Source organism: Anomaloglossus baeobatrachus, chromosome 3 (assembly GCF_048569485.1).
Source record: "Anomaloglossus baeobatrachus isolate aAnoBae1 chromosome 3, aAnoBae1.hap1, whole genome shotgun sequence".
Taxonomy (NCBI): domain Eukaryota; kingdom Metazoa; phylum Chordata; class Amphibia; order Anura; family Aromobatidae; genus Anomaloglossus; species Anomaloglossus baeobatrachus.
The window spans coordinates 27,052,646-27,070,004 of NC_134355.1; the positions used below are offsets into that span (position 1 = coordinate 27,052,646).

The window sequence follows — 17,359 nt, forward strand, 5'->3', positions numbered from 1 at the left end:
GCCTCAGGTGTCATGGCAATCCTGCCTGTGATGATAATGTGACGCCTGCTGATTCTTCCCCCCCCCCCCGTGTTCCTCCTGTTTTGAGGGTCTTTTGTCCTCCTTCATGGTCACATCATCTTCTTCTTGGGTTGTGTTCTTCCTTCTTATCCCATTCCCATACTGTGTATCTTACTAATTACGTAACTGTAGTACATCTCTATGTTCCCAGTGTATTAGGCCTCATTCCAAGCATCCCACCGGCTGTGGAGTCATCATACTGCGAGTTCTTAAAGGTCATGATTTACACAACTAATTGCTTAAGCAACTAGAAAACGGAGTAAGGAAAGGTCACGCTCTGTCGGCTTTTATTGTGCATTTATCTGATCATTAAAGCTTCCTATTAAACGCCTGAGAAAATGTTAAATATTTTATATCCAGCGTGTCCTGCAGCGAGATTTCTAGGTCTCACATTCAAGGACTACTGATACTGTTTGCATCAATTACCCTCTTATGTACAGAAATGGTTTCCAACCCGTGGCTCTCCAGGAACTACAACTCCCACAATGCCTTGAGAGGTATATACAATAGAAAACATAAGTACCTATAGCCAAAAATCTAATACTAGTAAGTGTATAAATCCACTATATCATTGCGGTGCGATCAGGTCCCCCTGTCTCCAGTCCACAAGCCCGGGTGATTACATTAGTATGACCACTGGAATTTTCTGCTGATGAATCGCTGTCAATCTGTTTGAGAGCCCTTTAAATGTCTTAACCCTTATACAAAGGCTTCTTCTCTGTAAAAAGCACTTAGGAAGGAATTTAAATGGGTACTTTTGTGGCCAAGAAGAGGGTTCTGAAATAAACATGAAGTGATCACAATTTAGTGGTGGCCGCGCATGCGCACAACCTGTAAATTAATTCTGTATGAGGCTGCTGGAGATAACAAAGTGCTTAACTCATCTATGTATTGGCAATCCCATTGAGAATGAATAGAGTGGTGGCCGCACATGCGCACCACTAATCAATATACTTTGTATGGGACTGCTGGAGATATCAAAGTGCTGTACTAAGCTATATATCAGCAATCCCATTGAGAATGAATGGAATGGTGGTCACGCATGCGCACCACCAATAAATATATCTTCCATGGGGCTGTGAGTCCTGCACATTGCTGCTCATTCACTTAGTTCTGGCCCCTGCCACAGCATTGATCAGTGATAATGATCAGACATCTGTTTGTTTGTAGTTATGGGAAGACCCAGATCTGAGGTGAGGTCACTGAGTTCACAGACCTGCATCTCCTGGCAGAAAACCAAATTTGGTGCTGAAATGTCTGCACCAGATTTCAGCACCAAATTTGCACCTCCTGGCAGAAAACCACACCGAAACGGCGTCAAAACTGTTTTTGTGCATTTTTTTTGCCAAGCGATGCAGATTTTGTGCTGAAATTTTTATACCTTATTTAAGCACCAGGTCTACACCTCCTGGAAAAAAAACCAAAACGCATCACTATCGCATCAAATCCACATGGTGTTTTGATGTGTGTGTGGGGAAGGGGGGTTGCCAGAAGGTGTAGATTTGGTGCAGGAATATGGTGTAGAAACATCATCACCAAATCTGCATCTCTTAGCAAAAAAAGCACGGTTTTCTGCCAGGAAATGCAGGTCTGTGAACTCAGAGGTCAGGTCACTCAGTTCAATGAGGTCGCCTGAGGTCAGGTTACCTGCGATCACAGGTGGAGGACCCTGGGAACCTCCAGCTGTGACCACAAATAACCTAAGTCACATCATGTAACGTCCTGGATATGGATTTACTGGACCGTGCACCGGACTCCCCTGGAGAGGCAACCAAGAGCTAACTCCTATACAGGGACTGTCTTGTCGCCCCACCAGAGGGCCTAAATGCACGGCAGCCGGAATACTAGTAGGTACGGGAACAGCGTCCTTCAGGGGACTGGTAGTACGGAGTCTCTGGGGCCACAGGGTTCCAGGAGACAGTGCCGGAATCAGGTTCAGGTGCCAGGTTGGAACAACAGACGGAATCTGGGTCCAGCTGGGCGTGAAGGTTGAGGTCGCCGGGCGAAGTCCAGGTGATGGGTTCAGACTGACAGGAGATGGCGGAATCCTCAGCACACGGTCACCGGGTCACTTCCTGGGAGATTGACACTCTGGGACCAGGTCAGGATGGCAGACGGGCTCTGCGGAAGACACAGGGTTAATTGGGATGCAATGCAGAGAGAGACCTGACATCTAGCTCAAGGAACTGCTCAGGACCCGCCCACATGGAAAGGGAAGCCTTATATACCCTGTCCCAGTATCATGTCATATCCTGCTTCAGGAGTGCTGGCCCTATAAGTTAAGGTGAGTGGGCATGGCCCCACCCTATACACATGTATGGGCCTCAGAATCAGAGCCAGACAACTCAGAGTCAGACCACTCAGAGTCAAACACAAGGGAGCAGGATGCAGGGGAGCACGAGCGGGAGCGGCATCCGTGACCGGTGGGCACGTGGACCAGATCAGTGGGTAAGGAGTGATACCGTGACGGTGAGACTGGATCAGTGGGTAAGGAGTGATACTGTGAGACTGGATCAGTGGGTAAGGAGCGGTGCCGTGACGGCGGGAGCGTGACACATCATCGCTCATCGCTGCAGCTCATTCTCTGCCTGAAACCCACTGTGGGTGGTCATATTCTATGCACTGTCATTTCAGATGTAGCAGAGCTGGAATCGTCATGGGACGTCTTGTGCATTATATCGGCCCTGGATGTTTTGGTGGTAAATAAAGGGGTGAAATAGGTTTTTTTGTATTTTATTTGAAATAAAGGATTTTTTGGGTGTTTGTGTTTATTTCTTTTCACTTACAGATTAGTGATGGGGCGGGGTCTTATAGACACCTCCCATTACTAATCTAGGGCTTAGTGGCAGCTGTGAGCTGCCATTAACCCCTTATTACTTCGATTGCCACCGCACCAGGGCAATCGGGAAGAGTCAGATAAAGTTCCGGGATTGAAGCAATGGATACAACAATCCTGTGCAGCTGCAGGCTGCTATTATTAGGCTATTTTTCCGTTGGGGGTCCCAATAACCATGGGCCTCTACAGCCTGAGAATACCAGCCCCCAGCTGTCGGGCCTTATCATGGCTGGGTATCAAAATTGGGGGGGACGCACGCTGGTTTTGGGATGGGGGTGCAGCCTGACTGCAACCCATCACAGACGCTGGGATTGCCTGTGGGCGGGGGAAGCCGTGCATATGTATGAAGATAATGAGTGGACCTGGAAGTAGATTGAGCAACCCGGAAGCAGTTACAGCCACGCCAGAGACTCGGTAAGAATAATGCGCATGCTCCAATCCCTCTATCCCTTCTACCACTATTCTTAAGCACCGGATTCTGGTCCCCATAGACATATATGGGGACCAGCGTCCGGATAGATATCTGGGCCAGAACAGTGGGTTTTTTTAAACTTAGTTAGACCTGCCTATCCAGGGTATCTGCGAGTCCGTCCATCACTTTTTGTTTGTTTTGCATATATGAAAAATGGACCACTTTCTTCAGTGTACTGAATCCAATCTTCATTCCTTTGTGGTCAGTGTGTCAATTTTTTTAATCAGTGTGGCATCCGTTTTTTGTCTATGAAAATAAAAAACATTTCTAATCTTCTGCTTTTCATTAAGCAGTAAAAAAAAAATCCATCATTAGAAAAACACATAAATGGCATCCAAATATTACCTACTGTGAGATGTATTCAGGATGTTGTTGGAAAAACCTAACCTTTTTTATTTCCGTAAATGTTCTTTCCTTTCTTCCAGCTGGTGCTCCCGGAATATTCCATTCACAGCCTGTTCTGTATAATGTTCCTATGTGCCGAAGAATGGTTAACACTTGGGCTGAATGCCCCATTGCTTTTCTACCATATCTGGAGGTAATTTTCGCTAATGTGACCTTGCACTCACTAAATGTTCACAATAAATAGAAAACAAGGAGGAGGGAGATGAAGCTGCAGAATCTTTACCTCTTGTATATTGGGAGAGGAGAGAAAGGGCACTAGTAGCAGACATCTGATTGGCTAACGAGGAAAGGCCCGCCCATGAGGACCCACATGAAAGCGCTTCACACTATATGTCTCGCTAAACAGAGACAACCAGCATCGCACTCCTAATGACATGTTGTACTGAAGATAACTGCACCATTGTTTATGTGTCATCTTTATCTGTCACCAGGTATTTCCATTGTCCAGCAGACAGCTCAGAGTTGGCGTATGACCCACCGGTGGTAATGAACGCCAGCACCTTGAGTTATTGCCAGAAAGAAGCATGGTGCAAACTAGCGTTCTATCTCCTCTCCTTCTTCTATTATCTATACTGGTAAATGCACATTTCCTTGAAATATATGATGTAAATTCACAACTGAAAAATTGATATTAGTGATAGTATTGCGGCTGTGACATTTTGTCCATCATTTCCATGAATAAGACATCATGAGCTGAGTCCACATTATACCAGACCTATTATACACACAAGACTGTCAGCAGCAACCAGAGCTAGCCCTGATTGCTGCTGTTAATTCCTCTATAATCTCAGCATCTAAATGGTGCAATCTTTACACCACTTGTCAGCACTCCCACAACTCATCCGGGGTAGCTAATGGTGTATTATGGTATAAAGGGGTCTCCTACCATATGGGCTTCATAGGAGATTGGTAATTTTGCTTTACTGTAATACTCTAGTGTTCGACCACTTTCACACTGCACTCCGATCTCTGTTCAGGGGTCCCGTCGAGACTTCAATCCAAACCCCCCGCAAAACAGGTTTCGGGAGCATTCGCTGATGGAGCCACTGACTATAATGGTGCAGATGGACTCACCGTGTGCTCTGTTGTTCACCAGTTTCGCGAGTATACGCTTATGGGAGACGGACACCCATATGCATTGTCCTGGTGTCCACCTCCAGTAAGTGTATACTCTCGAAATGGTGCATGACAGAGCACACAGTGACTCCATCTGCACCATTATAGTCAGTGGCTCTATCAGCGCATGCGCCCGAAACCTGTTTTGCGGGGAATTCGGACGGAATCCCCGACGGGACTCCTGAACGGAGATCGAAATGCAGTGTGAAAGTGGCCTTACCAGTGATCAAAGGAATGCAAGTTAATGTCAACTAGGGAGACAAACAATGTATAAAAAATAATGTATGAAAAAAATCTTAAAGTCCCCCCCGCCCAAAAAATAAAGTTTCAATCCCACCTTTTTTAATAAAAAAAAATAATAAATTAACATTTGGTGTCATTGTGTTGATAAAAGTTCAATCTATGAAAATAAAAAACTCATGTAGCAAAAAAAGACACCAAAATTGCTGTGTTTTGGTCTTTGCACTTCCACTAAAAATACAAAAAGAAGTGATCCAAATATCATATTTACACCAAAATGTTAAAAAATATTAATTCACCACATTAAAAAAACAACCCTCACATTGCTCCATCAGCCAAAAGATATGTTACAGGTCTCAAAAAGTGGCAAAACAAGTTTTTTTTTACAAAATTAATCTTTTTTTAGCCATAAAAATATAAGAAAAAAAAACTTAAAAGTTTGGTATCAATCTCCGTAATCGTACTGACCTGGAGATTAACCCCTTCACGACCGGCCGATTTTTCGCATTCCGTTTTTTTTTTTTCGCCATTCTTTTTCTGAGAGACGTAACTTTTTTATTTTTCAGTCAATATGGTCATGTGAGGGCTCATTTTTTGCGGAACGAGCTGTACTTTTAAATGAAACCATCAGTTTTACCATATAGTGTACTAGAAAACGGAAAAAAAATTACAAATGCTGAAAAATTGCAAAAAAAGTGCGATAGCACTATGGTTTTTGAGATATTTTATTCACTGTGTTCACTATATGATAAAACTGATGTGTGGGTGTGATGCCTCAGGTCAGTGCGAGTTCGTAGACACCAAACATGTATAGGTTTACTTTTATATAAGGGGTTAAAAAAAAAACGGAAGTTTGTCCGAAAAAAGTGGCGCACGTTTTACGCCATATTCCGTGACCCGTAGCGTTCTCATTTTTCGGGATCTATGGCTCAATGACGGCTTATTTTTTGCGTCTCGAGCTGACGTTTTTAACGGAACCATTTTTGCGCAGATGCTACGTTTTGATCGCCTCTTATTGCATTTTGCGCAAAAGTTGTGGCGACAAAAAAACATCGTTTTGGCGTTTGGAATTTTTTTGCCGCTATGCCGTATACTGATCAGATTAATTAATTTTATTTTATATTTTGATAGATTGGGCGTTTCTGAACACGGCGATACCAAATGTGTGTATATTTTTTATTTTTTTAACCCTTTAATTTTCAATGGGGCGAATGGGGGGTGATTTGAACTTTTAGGTTTTTTTGTTTTTTTTTAAATTTTTTAAAACTTTTTTTTTAACTTTTTTTAATTTTACTGGGGGGCTATTGCGATCAGCATTCCGATCACTCTGCAATATCTGCTGATCACAGCTACAAGGCTGTAAACAGCAGATACGCTGTCTTTCTCTTTTGCTGTGCCGCTGGCACAAGGAAAGTGAAACCAAGTCAGGTGTAGTACAGGAGTCATCACATGACCCTGTGCTACCATGACAACTATCGGGAGTCACGTGATCGCGTCACGTGACTTCCGGTATCGGGCGGTAAGTAAAACATTACCGCAATCGCGCTTATAATGGCGCTGTCACGTATTGACAGCGCCATATAAGGGGTTAATCGGCACGAGCAGATAACGATTCTAGCAAAATCTGAAAATCAGCTGAGATGTGCGCCGATCGCGGCATGCTGCCGCCGGAGGACCGCGGGCAGTAACATTATGACATTTAGGATGTAATTTTACTGCCCGCGGTCGTTAAGGGGTTAATGCTGTCAGGTTAGTATTACTGCACAATGAAAGTTGTAAAAGCAAAATTCAGTGGCAGAAAAGTAGCCTGAATGCACATGGAAAAAACATGGACAAAATATGAAAGAAATATACTCAAAATATAAAAGATAACATCAAAAGATACAAATAGTTTATCAATAAGATAGAGAAAAATAAATAAGAATTATTACAAACAACCTCCATGATTTCAAAGAGAGCCCTGTTGTATTCTTACAACAGACAGATTTCATCCAACAAGGGTAGACAACTTTCTATAGATAATAAGAGTAGACTTAACTTTCTATATATAATAAGAGTAGACATAACTTTCTATATATAATAAGAGTAGACATAACTTTCTATATATAATAAGAGTAGACTTCACTTTCTATAAATAATAAGAGTAGACATAACTTTCTATATATAATAAGAGTAGTTTTTACTTGCTATATATAATAAGAGTAGACTTAGCTTTCTATATATAAGAGTAGACATAACTTTCTATATATAATAAGAATAGACATAACTTTCTCTATATAATAAGAGTAGACTTCACTTTCTATATATAATAAGAGTAGACATAACTTTCAATATATAATAAGAGTAGACGTAACTTTCTATAAATAATAAGAGTAGACTTAACTTTCTATATATAATAAGAGTAGACATAACTTTCTATATATAATAAAAGTAGACATAACTTTCAATATATAATAAGAGTAGACATAACTTTCTATATATAATAAGAGTAGACATAACTTTCAATATATAATAAGAGTAGACGTAACTTTCTATAAATAATAAGAGTAGACTTAACTTTCTATATATAATAAGAGTAGACATAACTTTCTATATATAATAAAAGTAGACATAACTTTCAATATATAATAAGAGTAGACATAACTTTCTATATATAATAAGAGTAGACATAACTTTCAATATATAATAAGAGTAGACGTAACTTTCTATAAATAATAAGAGTAGACTTAACTTTCTATAAATAATAAGAGTAGACTTAACTTTCTATATATAATAAGAGTAGACATAACTTTCTATATATAATAAAAGTAGACATAACTTTCAATATATAATAAGAGTAGACAACTTTCTATATATAATAAGAGTAGACTTAACTTTCTATATATAATAAGAGTAGACATAACTTTCTATATATAATAAGAGTAGACTTAACTTTCTATAAATAATAAGAGTAGACGTAACTTTCTATAAATAATAAGAGTAGACTTAACTTTCTATATATGATAAGAGTAGACATAACTTTCTATATATAATAAAAGTAGACATAACTTTCAATATATAATAAGAGTAGACATAACTTTCTATATATAATAAGAGTAGACTTAACTTTCTATAAATAATAAGAGTAGACTTAACTTTCTATATATAATAAGAGTAGACATAACTTTCTATATATAATAAGAGTAGACTTCACTTTATATATAATAAGAGTAGACATAACTTTCTATATATAATAAGATTAGACATAACTTTCTATATATAATAAGAGTAGACTTAACTTTCTAGAAATAATAAGAGTAGACTTAACTTTCTATATATGATAAGAGTAGACATAACTTTCTATATATAATAAGAGTAGACTTAACTTTCTATATGAGTAGACTTAATTTTCTATATATAATAAGAGTAGACTTAACTTTCTATATATAATAAGAGTAGACATAACTTTCTATATATTATGAGTAGACTTAACTTTCTATATATAATAAGAGTAGACATAACTTTCTATATATAATAAGAGTAGACTTAACTTTCTATAAATAATAAGAGTAGACTTAACTTTCTATATATAATAAGAGTAGACATAACTTTCTATATATAATAAAAGTAGACATAACTTTCAATATATAATAAGAGTAGACATAACTTTCTATATATAATAAGAGTAGACTTAACTTTCGATATATAATAAGAGAAGACATAACTTTCTATATATAATAAGAGTAGACATAACTTTCTATATATAATAAGAGTAGACTTCACTTTATATATAATAAGAGTAGACATAACTTTCTATATATAATAAGAGTAGACATAACTTTCTATATATAATAAGAGTAGACTTAACTTTCTAGAAATAATAAGAGTAGACTTAACTTTATATATAATAAGAGTAGACATAACTTTCTATATATGATAAGAGTAGACATAACTTTCTATATATAATAAGAGTAGACTTAACTTTCTATATGAGTAGACTTAATTTTCTATATATAATAAGAGTAGACTTAACTTTCTATATATAATAAGAGTAGACTTAACTTTCTATATATTATGAGTAGACTTAACTTTCTATATATAATAAGAGTAGACTTCACTTTATATATAATAAGAGTAGACTTAACTTTCTATATATAATAAGAGTAGACTTAACTTTCTATATATTATGAGTAGACTTAACTTTCTATATATAATAAGAGTAGACTTCACTTTATATATAATAAGAGTAGACTTAACTTTCTATATATGATAAGAGTAGACATAACTTTCTATAAATAATAAGTGTAGACTTAAATTTCTATATATAATAAGAGTAGACTTAACTTTCTATATATAATAAGAGTAGACTTAACTTTCTATATATAATAAGAGTAGACATAACTTTCTATAAATAATAAGTGTAGACTTAAATTTCTATATATAATAAGAGTAGACTTAAATTTCTATATATAATAAGAGTAGACATAACTTTCTATATATAATAAGAGTAGACATAACTTTCTATATATAATAAGTGTAGACTTAAATTTCTATATATAATAAGAGTAGACATAACTTTCTATATATAATAAGAGTAGACATAATTTTCTATATATAATAAGAGTAGACATAACTTTCTATATATAATAAGAGTAGACATAACTTTCTATATATAATAAGAGTAGACATAACTTTCTATATATAATAAGAGTCGACATAACTTTCTATAAATAATAAGTGTAGACATAACTTTCTATATATAATAAGTGTAGACTTAAATTTCTATATGTGATAAGAGTAGACTTCACTTTATATATAATAAGAGTAGACATAACTTTCTATATATAATAAGAGTAGACATAACTTTCTATAAATAATAAGAGTAGACATAACTTTCTATAAATAATAAGTGTAGACTTAAATTTCTATATATAATAAGAGTAGACTTAACTTTCTATATATACTAAGAGTAGACTTCACTTTCTATATATAATTTCTATATATAATAAGAGTAGACATAACTTTCTATATATAATAAGTGATGGATTGACCGCTCGCCCAGGCTCCGCCCCCACACAGAATGGCCTCTCGCCCCGAGGTGAGCGCATCAAGGTCCTGCAGCGGCGGAACACACACGCACACACATAAGAACAGACACACACACACATCAGATCACACTCGCTCTCACACACACCTCACACACACATCAGATCGCATCCACATACTCACAACATCCCGTGATATCGCTTGCTTCTCGGCGGCGATACTTTGCAGTGACCTTCCAGGACCTGCCAGAGGATCACATGGCCGGAAGCATGTGGTATCTCCGGATGTTGTGATTGTGTGAGCGCGTATGTGCGATATTGTCAGTGTGTGTGTGCGTGTATGCAATCGGATGTGTGTGAGTGTGTTCTGATGTGTGAGTGTGTGTGTGTGAGTGTATGCGATCGGATGTGTGTGAGTGTGTTCTGATGTGTGATTGTGTGTGTGTGAGTGTATGCGATCGGATCTGTTAGTGTCGGCAGAGGAGCACGGCGTGCAGCACAGCTGCTGGGACCGCCCACCGGTGGGCACAGGGAGAAGTGGGGTGTGTGTGTGAGTGTATGCGATCAGATGTGTGCGTGTATACTGTCTGATGTGTGACTGAGGAGCACGATGGGGGTGCACAGCATGGGGGATGGAGCACGATGGGGAGTGCGCAGCATGGGGGATGGAGCACGATGGGGAGTGCGCAGCATGGTGGATGGAGCATGATGGGGAGTGCGCAGCATGGGGGATGGAGCATGATGGGGGGTGCGCAGCATGGGGGATGGAGCACGATGGGGAGTGCGCAGCATGGGGGATGGAGCACGATGGGGAGTGCGCAGCATGGGGGATGGAGCACGATGGGGAGTGCGCAGCATGGGGGATGGAGCACGATGGGGGGTGCACAGCATGGAAGATGGAGCATGATGGGGAGTGCACAGCATGGGGGATGGAGCACGATGGGGGGTGCGCAGTATGGGGGATGGAGCACGATGTGGGGTGCGCAGCATGGGGGATGGAGCACGATGGGGAGTGCGCAGCACGGGGGATGGAGCACGTTTGGGAGTGCGCAGCATGGGGGATAGAGCACGATGGGGAGTGCGCAGCATGGGGGATGGAGCACATTTGGGAGTGCGCAGCATGGGGGATGGAGCACGATCGGGAATGCGCAGCATGGGGGATGGAGCACAATGGGGAGTGCGCAGCATGGGGGATGGAGCACAATGGGGAGTGTTCAGCATGGGGGATGGAGCACGATGGGGGGTGCACAGCATGGGGGATGGAGCACGATGGGGGTGCGCAGCATGGGGGATGGAGCACGTTTGGGAGTGCGCAGCATGGGGGATAGAGCATGATGGGGAGTGCGCAGCATGGAGGATGGAGCACGATGGGGAGTGCGCAGCATGGGGGATGGAGCACGTTTGGGAGTGCGCAGCATGGGGGATGGAGCACGATGGGGAATGCGCAGCATGGGGGATGGAGCACGATGGGGAGTGCGCAGCATGGGGGATGGAGCACGATGGGGAGTGCGCAGCATGGGGGATGGAGCACGATGGGGGGTGCGCAGCATGGGGGATGGAGCACGATGGGGAGTGCGCAACATGGGGGATGGAGCACGATGGGGAGTGCGCAGCATGGGGGATGGAGCACAATGGGGAGTGCGCAGCATGGGGGATGGAGCACGATGGGGAGTGCGCAGCATGGGGGATGGAGCACGATGGGGAGTGCGCAGCATGGGGGATGGAGCACGATGGGGAGTGCGCAGGCACGATGGGGGGTGCGCAGCATGAGGGATGGAGCACGATGGGGGGTGCACAGCATGGGGGATGGAGCACGATGGGGGGTGCGCAGCATGGGGGATGGAGCAGAATGGGGGGTGCACACCTCCCCCCAAAACACACACATCGCCACACACGCACTGCACAACACACCACACACACACTGGGAACCACAAACACACTGCACAAAACATACCTCCCCCCAAAACATATATGTATATATATTTATATACGAGTAGACTTAACTTTCTATATACAGTATAATGAGAGTAGACCTAAATTTCTATAAATAATAAGAGTAGACTTAACTTTCTATAAACAACAAGGGTAGACAAAGAGTAATCATCGTATTAGTTTTTTCGCTAAAAATCAATAGCACGTGTTAAATAAGAAATGTATCTAGTTATTGAAATTCACAACTTTCTCCATTCATTATCAATATTTTCTATTTAGGGGTCAAATTTGTCTGTCTTCAGTGAATACAGAATTTCCCATTAATGAGATAGGAGATAATCGTTTTTGCTCCTAAAGTTCTATGGAGAACTGTAACTTCCGTTTCAGGAGAACTTGCAGCAGAATGTCTGTATCTGCCACTAGTTCCTCCCTCCTTCCATCCCTCCATACAATTTAGAAAGCATAAATTGTCAAGTTAGATCTCAGTAATGGGAAAATATGTCCATTGGTATAGTAAACTAAATGGCATGGAAATAAGCAAATTTGTAATTTATTTTCTTTTGTATCTGATGTGGTTCACCTGATATGGGAGCTTTTATCTTACATATTGTACAGCTACTACCATTATATCATCTGATGGGGCCGTCCTGTGACACGACTAACCATGTCTTTTCTGTTTCTCCAGTATGATATACACTTTAATGAGTTCTTAAAAAGAGGAAGATTTGGGAAATATCAAGAACAGATGATCACAGGACTCTGGTGGATCAAATATGGTGGCCAAGGACATCTTGGGAAAGTCCTTGAAAAATGTTTGGCTACCAGCCAGAGAACTGACCACGCCGGCAGTAAAGACACCGAGGACTGTTGAGCACAACCCGACATTCATCACCGGATTATAGACTTTGGGGCCGAGTTCTTGGACAACAGTAAAGCAGGATCCTTGGAGATGTTTTTCTTCTAGATGGCATTTGCCATTTGGAATTTCTTCTCTTTTGCAATAATATACTTTATTTTTTTTTATGTTGATGTTGTGGTCGTATAGTCGCCATTGGGGACTGTGTTGATCATCCTGCTCCATATTGTGGAGATTCCTGATGGACAGGTCACTTTTTCTCAAAATCTCTGGCTCGGCCATTCCTGCTAGGAGTGACTGTGGATTATTTTTTTTTGTATTTTTCAGCCTCATGTGCGTCCATATTTAATATGGAATTATCATCTATTATGGGTCAGGAATTGGTGTTTTTCTGCACAGGACGGGGCGAGATCTGGTTATTTATCGAGGGGGTCCAGTCTTGTAAATGAAGCATAATCGATGTGTATGGAATTGTTCTGTTACCTTCTAATATACTTTTGTTTCAATTTGCTGGTTTTCCAGATCATTGCTCCCTGTCGGTAAATTGAGAGACTTCTTTACACCCAGAGGTTAAAAACTTGGTGGCTTGACACAGAGGAGGTGCTGTGGAGCCAATGGTTTCCTTGGGACTCCCCACAAGTTTACTGGACTCTACTGACCTATCTAAGAAGAACCACCTCCAAAATGTCTGCTTTTATTTTTAATAACCCATGTACCTCCCAAATACAACCCACCGGGTGACCTAGGACAGGGCTGTACATGGATTTGTGCCTTCAGGTTCCAGAAAATTATGAAATGGCGGCTTTCCTCATATCTTCACCTCTGAGCATCACATGCAGAAGATATTACCATCATGTTTCCTGTTATGATTTTATCTATCCATAGCTAGGAAACATTATGGGTCTATTGTCTTCCAGCGGCTACTTATCAATTATGGGCTGATATGCACGTCCCACAGTTAAGGCAAAACATGTGTTACATGCATCTCTGAGAAGACATGACCTCTCTGAGAAGAACCACCTCCAAAATGTCCTCTTTAGTTTTTAATAACCCATGTACCGCCAACATACCACCCACCTGGTGATCTAGGATAGGGCTGAACATGGGATGTCCCTTCAGGTTCCAGAAAATTATGAAATTGCAGCTTTCGTCAAATCTAAGCCTCTGAGTATCCCGCTCGGAAGATATTACCATCATATTTCCTCTTGTGATTTTATCTATCCATAGCTAGGAAGCATAATGGGTCTATTGTCTTCCACAAGCTATTTATTAATTATGGGCTAATACGCACGTCCCACAGTTAAAGCAAAACATGTGTTACGTGCATCCCGCACGTCATGTCTCTGAAAGAAGCGGAGGAGTTTTGAAAATTGCGGCTGTGGTGTTTAGAAGATCTTGGATTGTTTCCTTTCTGTTTCTATTTCCCCTGTCTGTCTCCCTTCCCTTGTGTTGTATTATTGCAGTGGCGAGATTAGTGTTTTTGCTTGCCTTCTCATTAGCCAGGGTGAGTCCAGGGCAGGCTAGAGCCTAGGCATGTGACGGGGGAAGGACACTTATAGGAACGTTAATGAGCATAGGGGCAGACTCAGGTAAGTTATAGGAGGTGTCCCCACTCCCCTCTCCCTATTGCTAGGGCCTTCCTTCGATACCACTCCGTTGTTTACCCTGTATTGTGTATGCTCTGGTGTCACATTTGTATTTGGCTTCTGCACTAGATTTCTCATGACTGGAACATCTGATCACTTTTAAAAAGGTATCATTTTTACATAGTGAAAAGCGCCTATTCAGCTGTGCCGATAAATGTAAAAAAACGCGCTGACAAGTTCTTCATAGAGGGCTCATGCTATTTTATAAATATGGCGCATCTTTAGACTGTCTAGTCTAAAGGGTGCTTTACACACTACAACATCGCCAGTGATAGCTAGCGATGTCGTGCGAGATAGCACCCACCCCTGTCGTTCGTGCGTCATTTGGTGATCGCTGCCGTAGCGAACATTATCGCTACGGCAGCGTCACACGCACATACCTTTTCAGCGACGTCGCTGTAACTGCCGAACAATCCCTCCTTCATAGGGACGTCACTGCGGCGTCACTAAGCGGACGCCCAATAGCAGAGGAGGGGAGGAGATGAGCGACCGGAACATGCCGCCCCCCTCCTTCCTTCCTCATTGCCGGTGGACGGCAGGAAGGAGATGTTCGTTGTTCCTGCGGTGTCACACACAAACCAGACAAAGATTTTTGGTAAATGAACGACGTGTTACAGACCAATGATTTTTAAAGGGGTTATCTGGCTTCTTTTGACTTTTTTTTTCTTATTACCCTATTGGGCTACATTGGGGCAGGTAAGTAGATAGAGAGCACTTACCTGCCCTGCTGTAAGCCCCTCTCCCCCGGCTCAGAGGGGTCATGTGACCGCTCCTGCCGCGATTTTGCTGCTTCCGGTCATTTCATGTCAACATGGGCAGGGCCATGTTGACATGCAAATCTGGAACAGCATGTTACATCCCTGCTGGGCAGCTACAGTGCAATGAGCCCCGCCCCCTTCCCTGCACCCTCCCACACATTCCCCCGCACCCCTTACTCTCCCCGCATCCTCCCCCTGCACTGCTGTGGGGTCCGTGACCTGGGGGAGGGGCCTGGCGGCGGATGCCGTGGTGTCAGCGCCAGCACCGGGCCCCTGCTCAGGATCACACATTCAAATGTACCGGCATCACAGATCACAGATGCCGATACATTTGAAAGCGCTGATGAGAAGCAGCGCAGCGCTGCTTCTCATCACTGTCCCGCTGTCTGTGCTCTCTTCAGCACAGCGGTAACGTCACTACTGTGCTGATATGTCCAGAGCACAGACAGCGCGCGAACGTGCATGAGCGGCAGGGACCGAGGACGGGTGAGTATGTACTCCCTACATGTGTTCCCTATGGGGGTAGGGGGGGTCGGTGCAGAGCCATATGTGTGTGCGTGCGGTGCAGAGCCATATGTGTGTGTGTGCGGTGCAGAGCCATATGTGTGTGTGTGTGTGTGCGGTGCAGAGCCATATGTGTGTGTGTGTGGTGCAGAGCCCTGTGTGTGTGTGGTGCAGAGCCCTGTGTGTGTGTGTGTGGTGCAGAGCCCTGTGTGTGTGTGGTGCAGAGCCCGATGTGGTGTGGGGTGCAGAGCCCGATGTGCGTGTGCGGTACAGAGCCCGATGTGCGTGTGCGGTACAGAGCCCAATGTGCGTGTGCGGTGCAGAGCCCATTGTGCGTGTGCGATGCAGAGCCCTATGTGCGTCTGCGGTGCAGAGCCCTATGTGCGTGTGCGGTGCAGAGCCCTATGTGCGTGTGCGGTGCAGAGCCCGATGTGCATGTGCGGTGTAGAGTCCGATGTGCGTGTGTGTGGTGCAGAGCCATATGTGTGTGTGTGTGTGTGGTGCAGAGCCATATGTGTGCGTGTGGTGTGCAGAGCTATATGTGCGTGTGCAGTGCAGAGCCCGATGTGCGTGTGCGGTGCAGAGCCCGATGTGCGGGTGCGGTGTAGAGTCCGATGTGGGTGTGTGTGGTGCAGAACCATATGTGCGTGTGTGTGGTGCAGAGCCATATGTGTGAGTGTGTGGTGCACAGCCATATGTGTGCGTGTGGTGTGCAGAGCCATATGTGCGTGTGGTGTGCAGACCCCGATGTGGTGTGCGGTGCAGAGCCCGATGTGGTGTGGGGTGCAGAGCCCGATGTGGTGTGGGGTGCAGAGCCCGATGTGGTGGGGGGTGCAGAGCCCGATGTGGTGGGGGGTGCAGAGCCCGATGTGGTGGGGGGTGCAGAGCCCGATGTGGTGTGGGGTGCAGAGCCCGATGTGGTGTGGGGTGCAGAGCCCGATGTAGTGTGGGGTGCAGAGCCTGATGTGGTGGGGGGTGCAGAGCCCGATGTGGTGGGGGGTGCAGAGCCCAATGTGGTGGGGGGTGCAGAGCCCGATGTGGTGGGGGGTGCAGAGCCCGATGTGGTGGGGGGTGCAGAGCCCGATGTGGGGCTGTTATTTGCAATGCTGTAGTAATAACAGGTCAGGTGCTGGGGAAGAATATACTGACATGGAATGTGTGTGCAGGGGGCGGGCAGGGGGCGGGCAGAGGGTGGGGCTGGACACTGGGGTGGGGTTGGACACTGAGGCTGGGCGGTGCCAGATGTGACTGGGAGGTTTTGCACAGGAAGTGGTCATGTTTGCTAGAGCTAAATGTAAACAAAGAGCTGCAGAGAATAAAGGGATAATTCAAGAGGAACAAAAGTTAGAAAACAAAAAATAACAATGTAGGGGTGTTTTATATGACAATACAGCACAGATTAGCTTAAGAAAAAATGTTGAGTTTATATCGGACAACGCCTTTAACTCTTTTGCGATCGTTTAAGGTCGCTCCTAGGTGTCACACGCTGCGCTGTCGCTAACAACGCCAG

The 17,359-nt window shown here is 43.1% G+C and overlaps 1 protein-coding gene across 1 annotated transcript in view; it reads left to right on the forward strand.

The window, feature by feature from the left end:
* Nucleotides 1-16,657, forward strand: part of CNIH3 (cornichon family AMPA receptor auxiliary protein 3) — a 123,301-nt gene extending 106,644 nt beyond the window's left edge. The window contains exons 4-6 of the mRNA XM_075339082.1: nt 3,794-3,906; nt 4,205-4,348; nt 12,771-16,657. Coding sequence (XP_075195197.1) covers nt 3,794-3,906; nt 4,205-4,348; nt 12,771-12,798 — 285 coding nt within the window. The 3' untranslated portion in view covers nt 12,799-16,657. The remainder of the gene's footprint in view (nt 1-3,793; nt 3,907-4,204; nt 4,349-12,770) is intronic.
* Nucleotides 16,658-17,359: the final 702 nt, after the last annotated feature.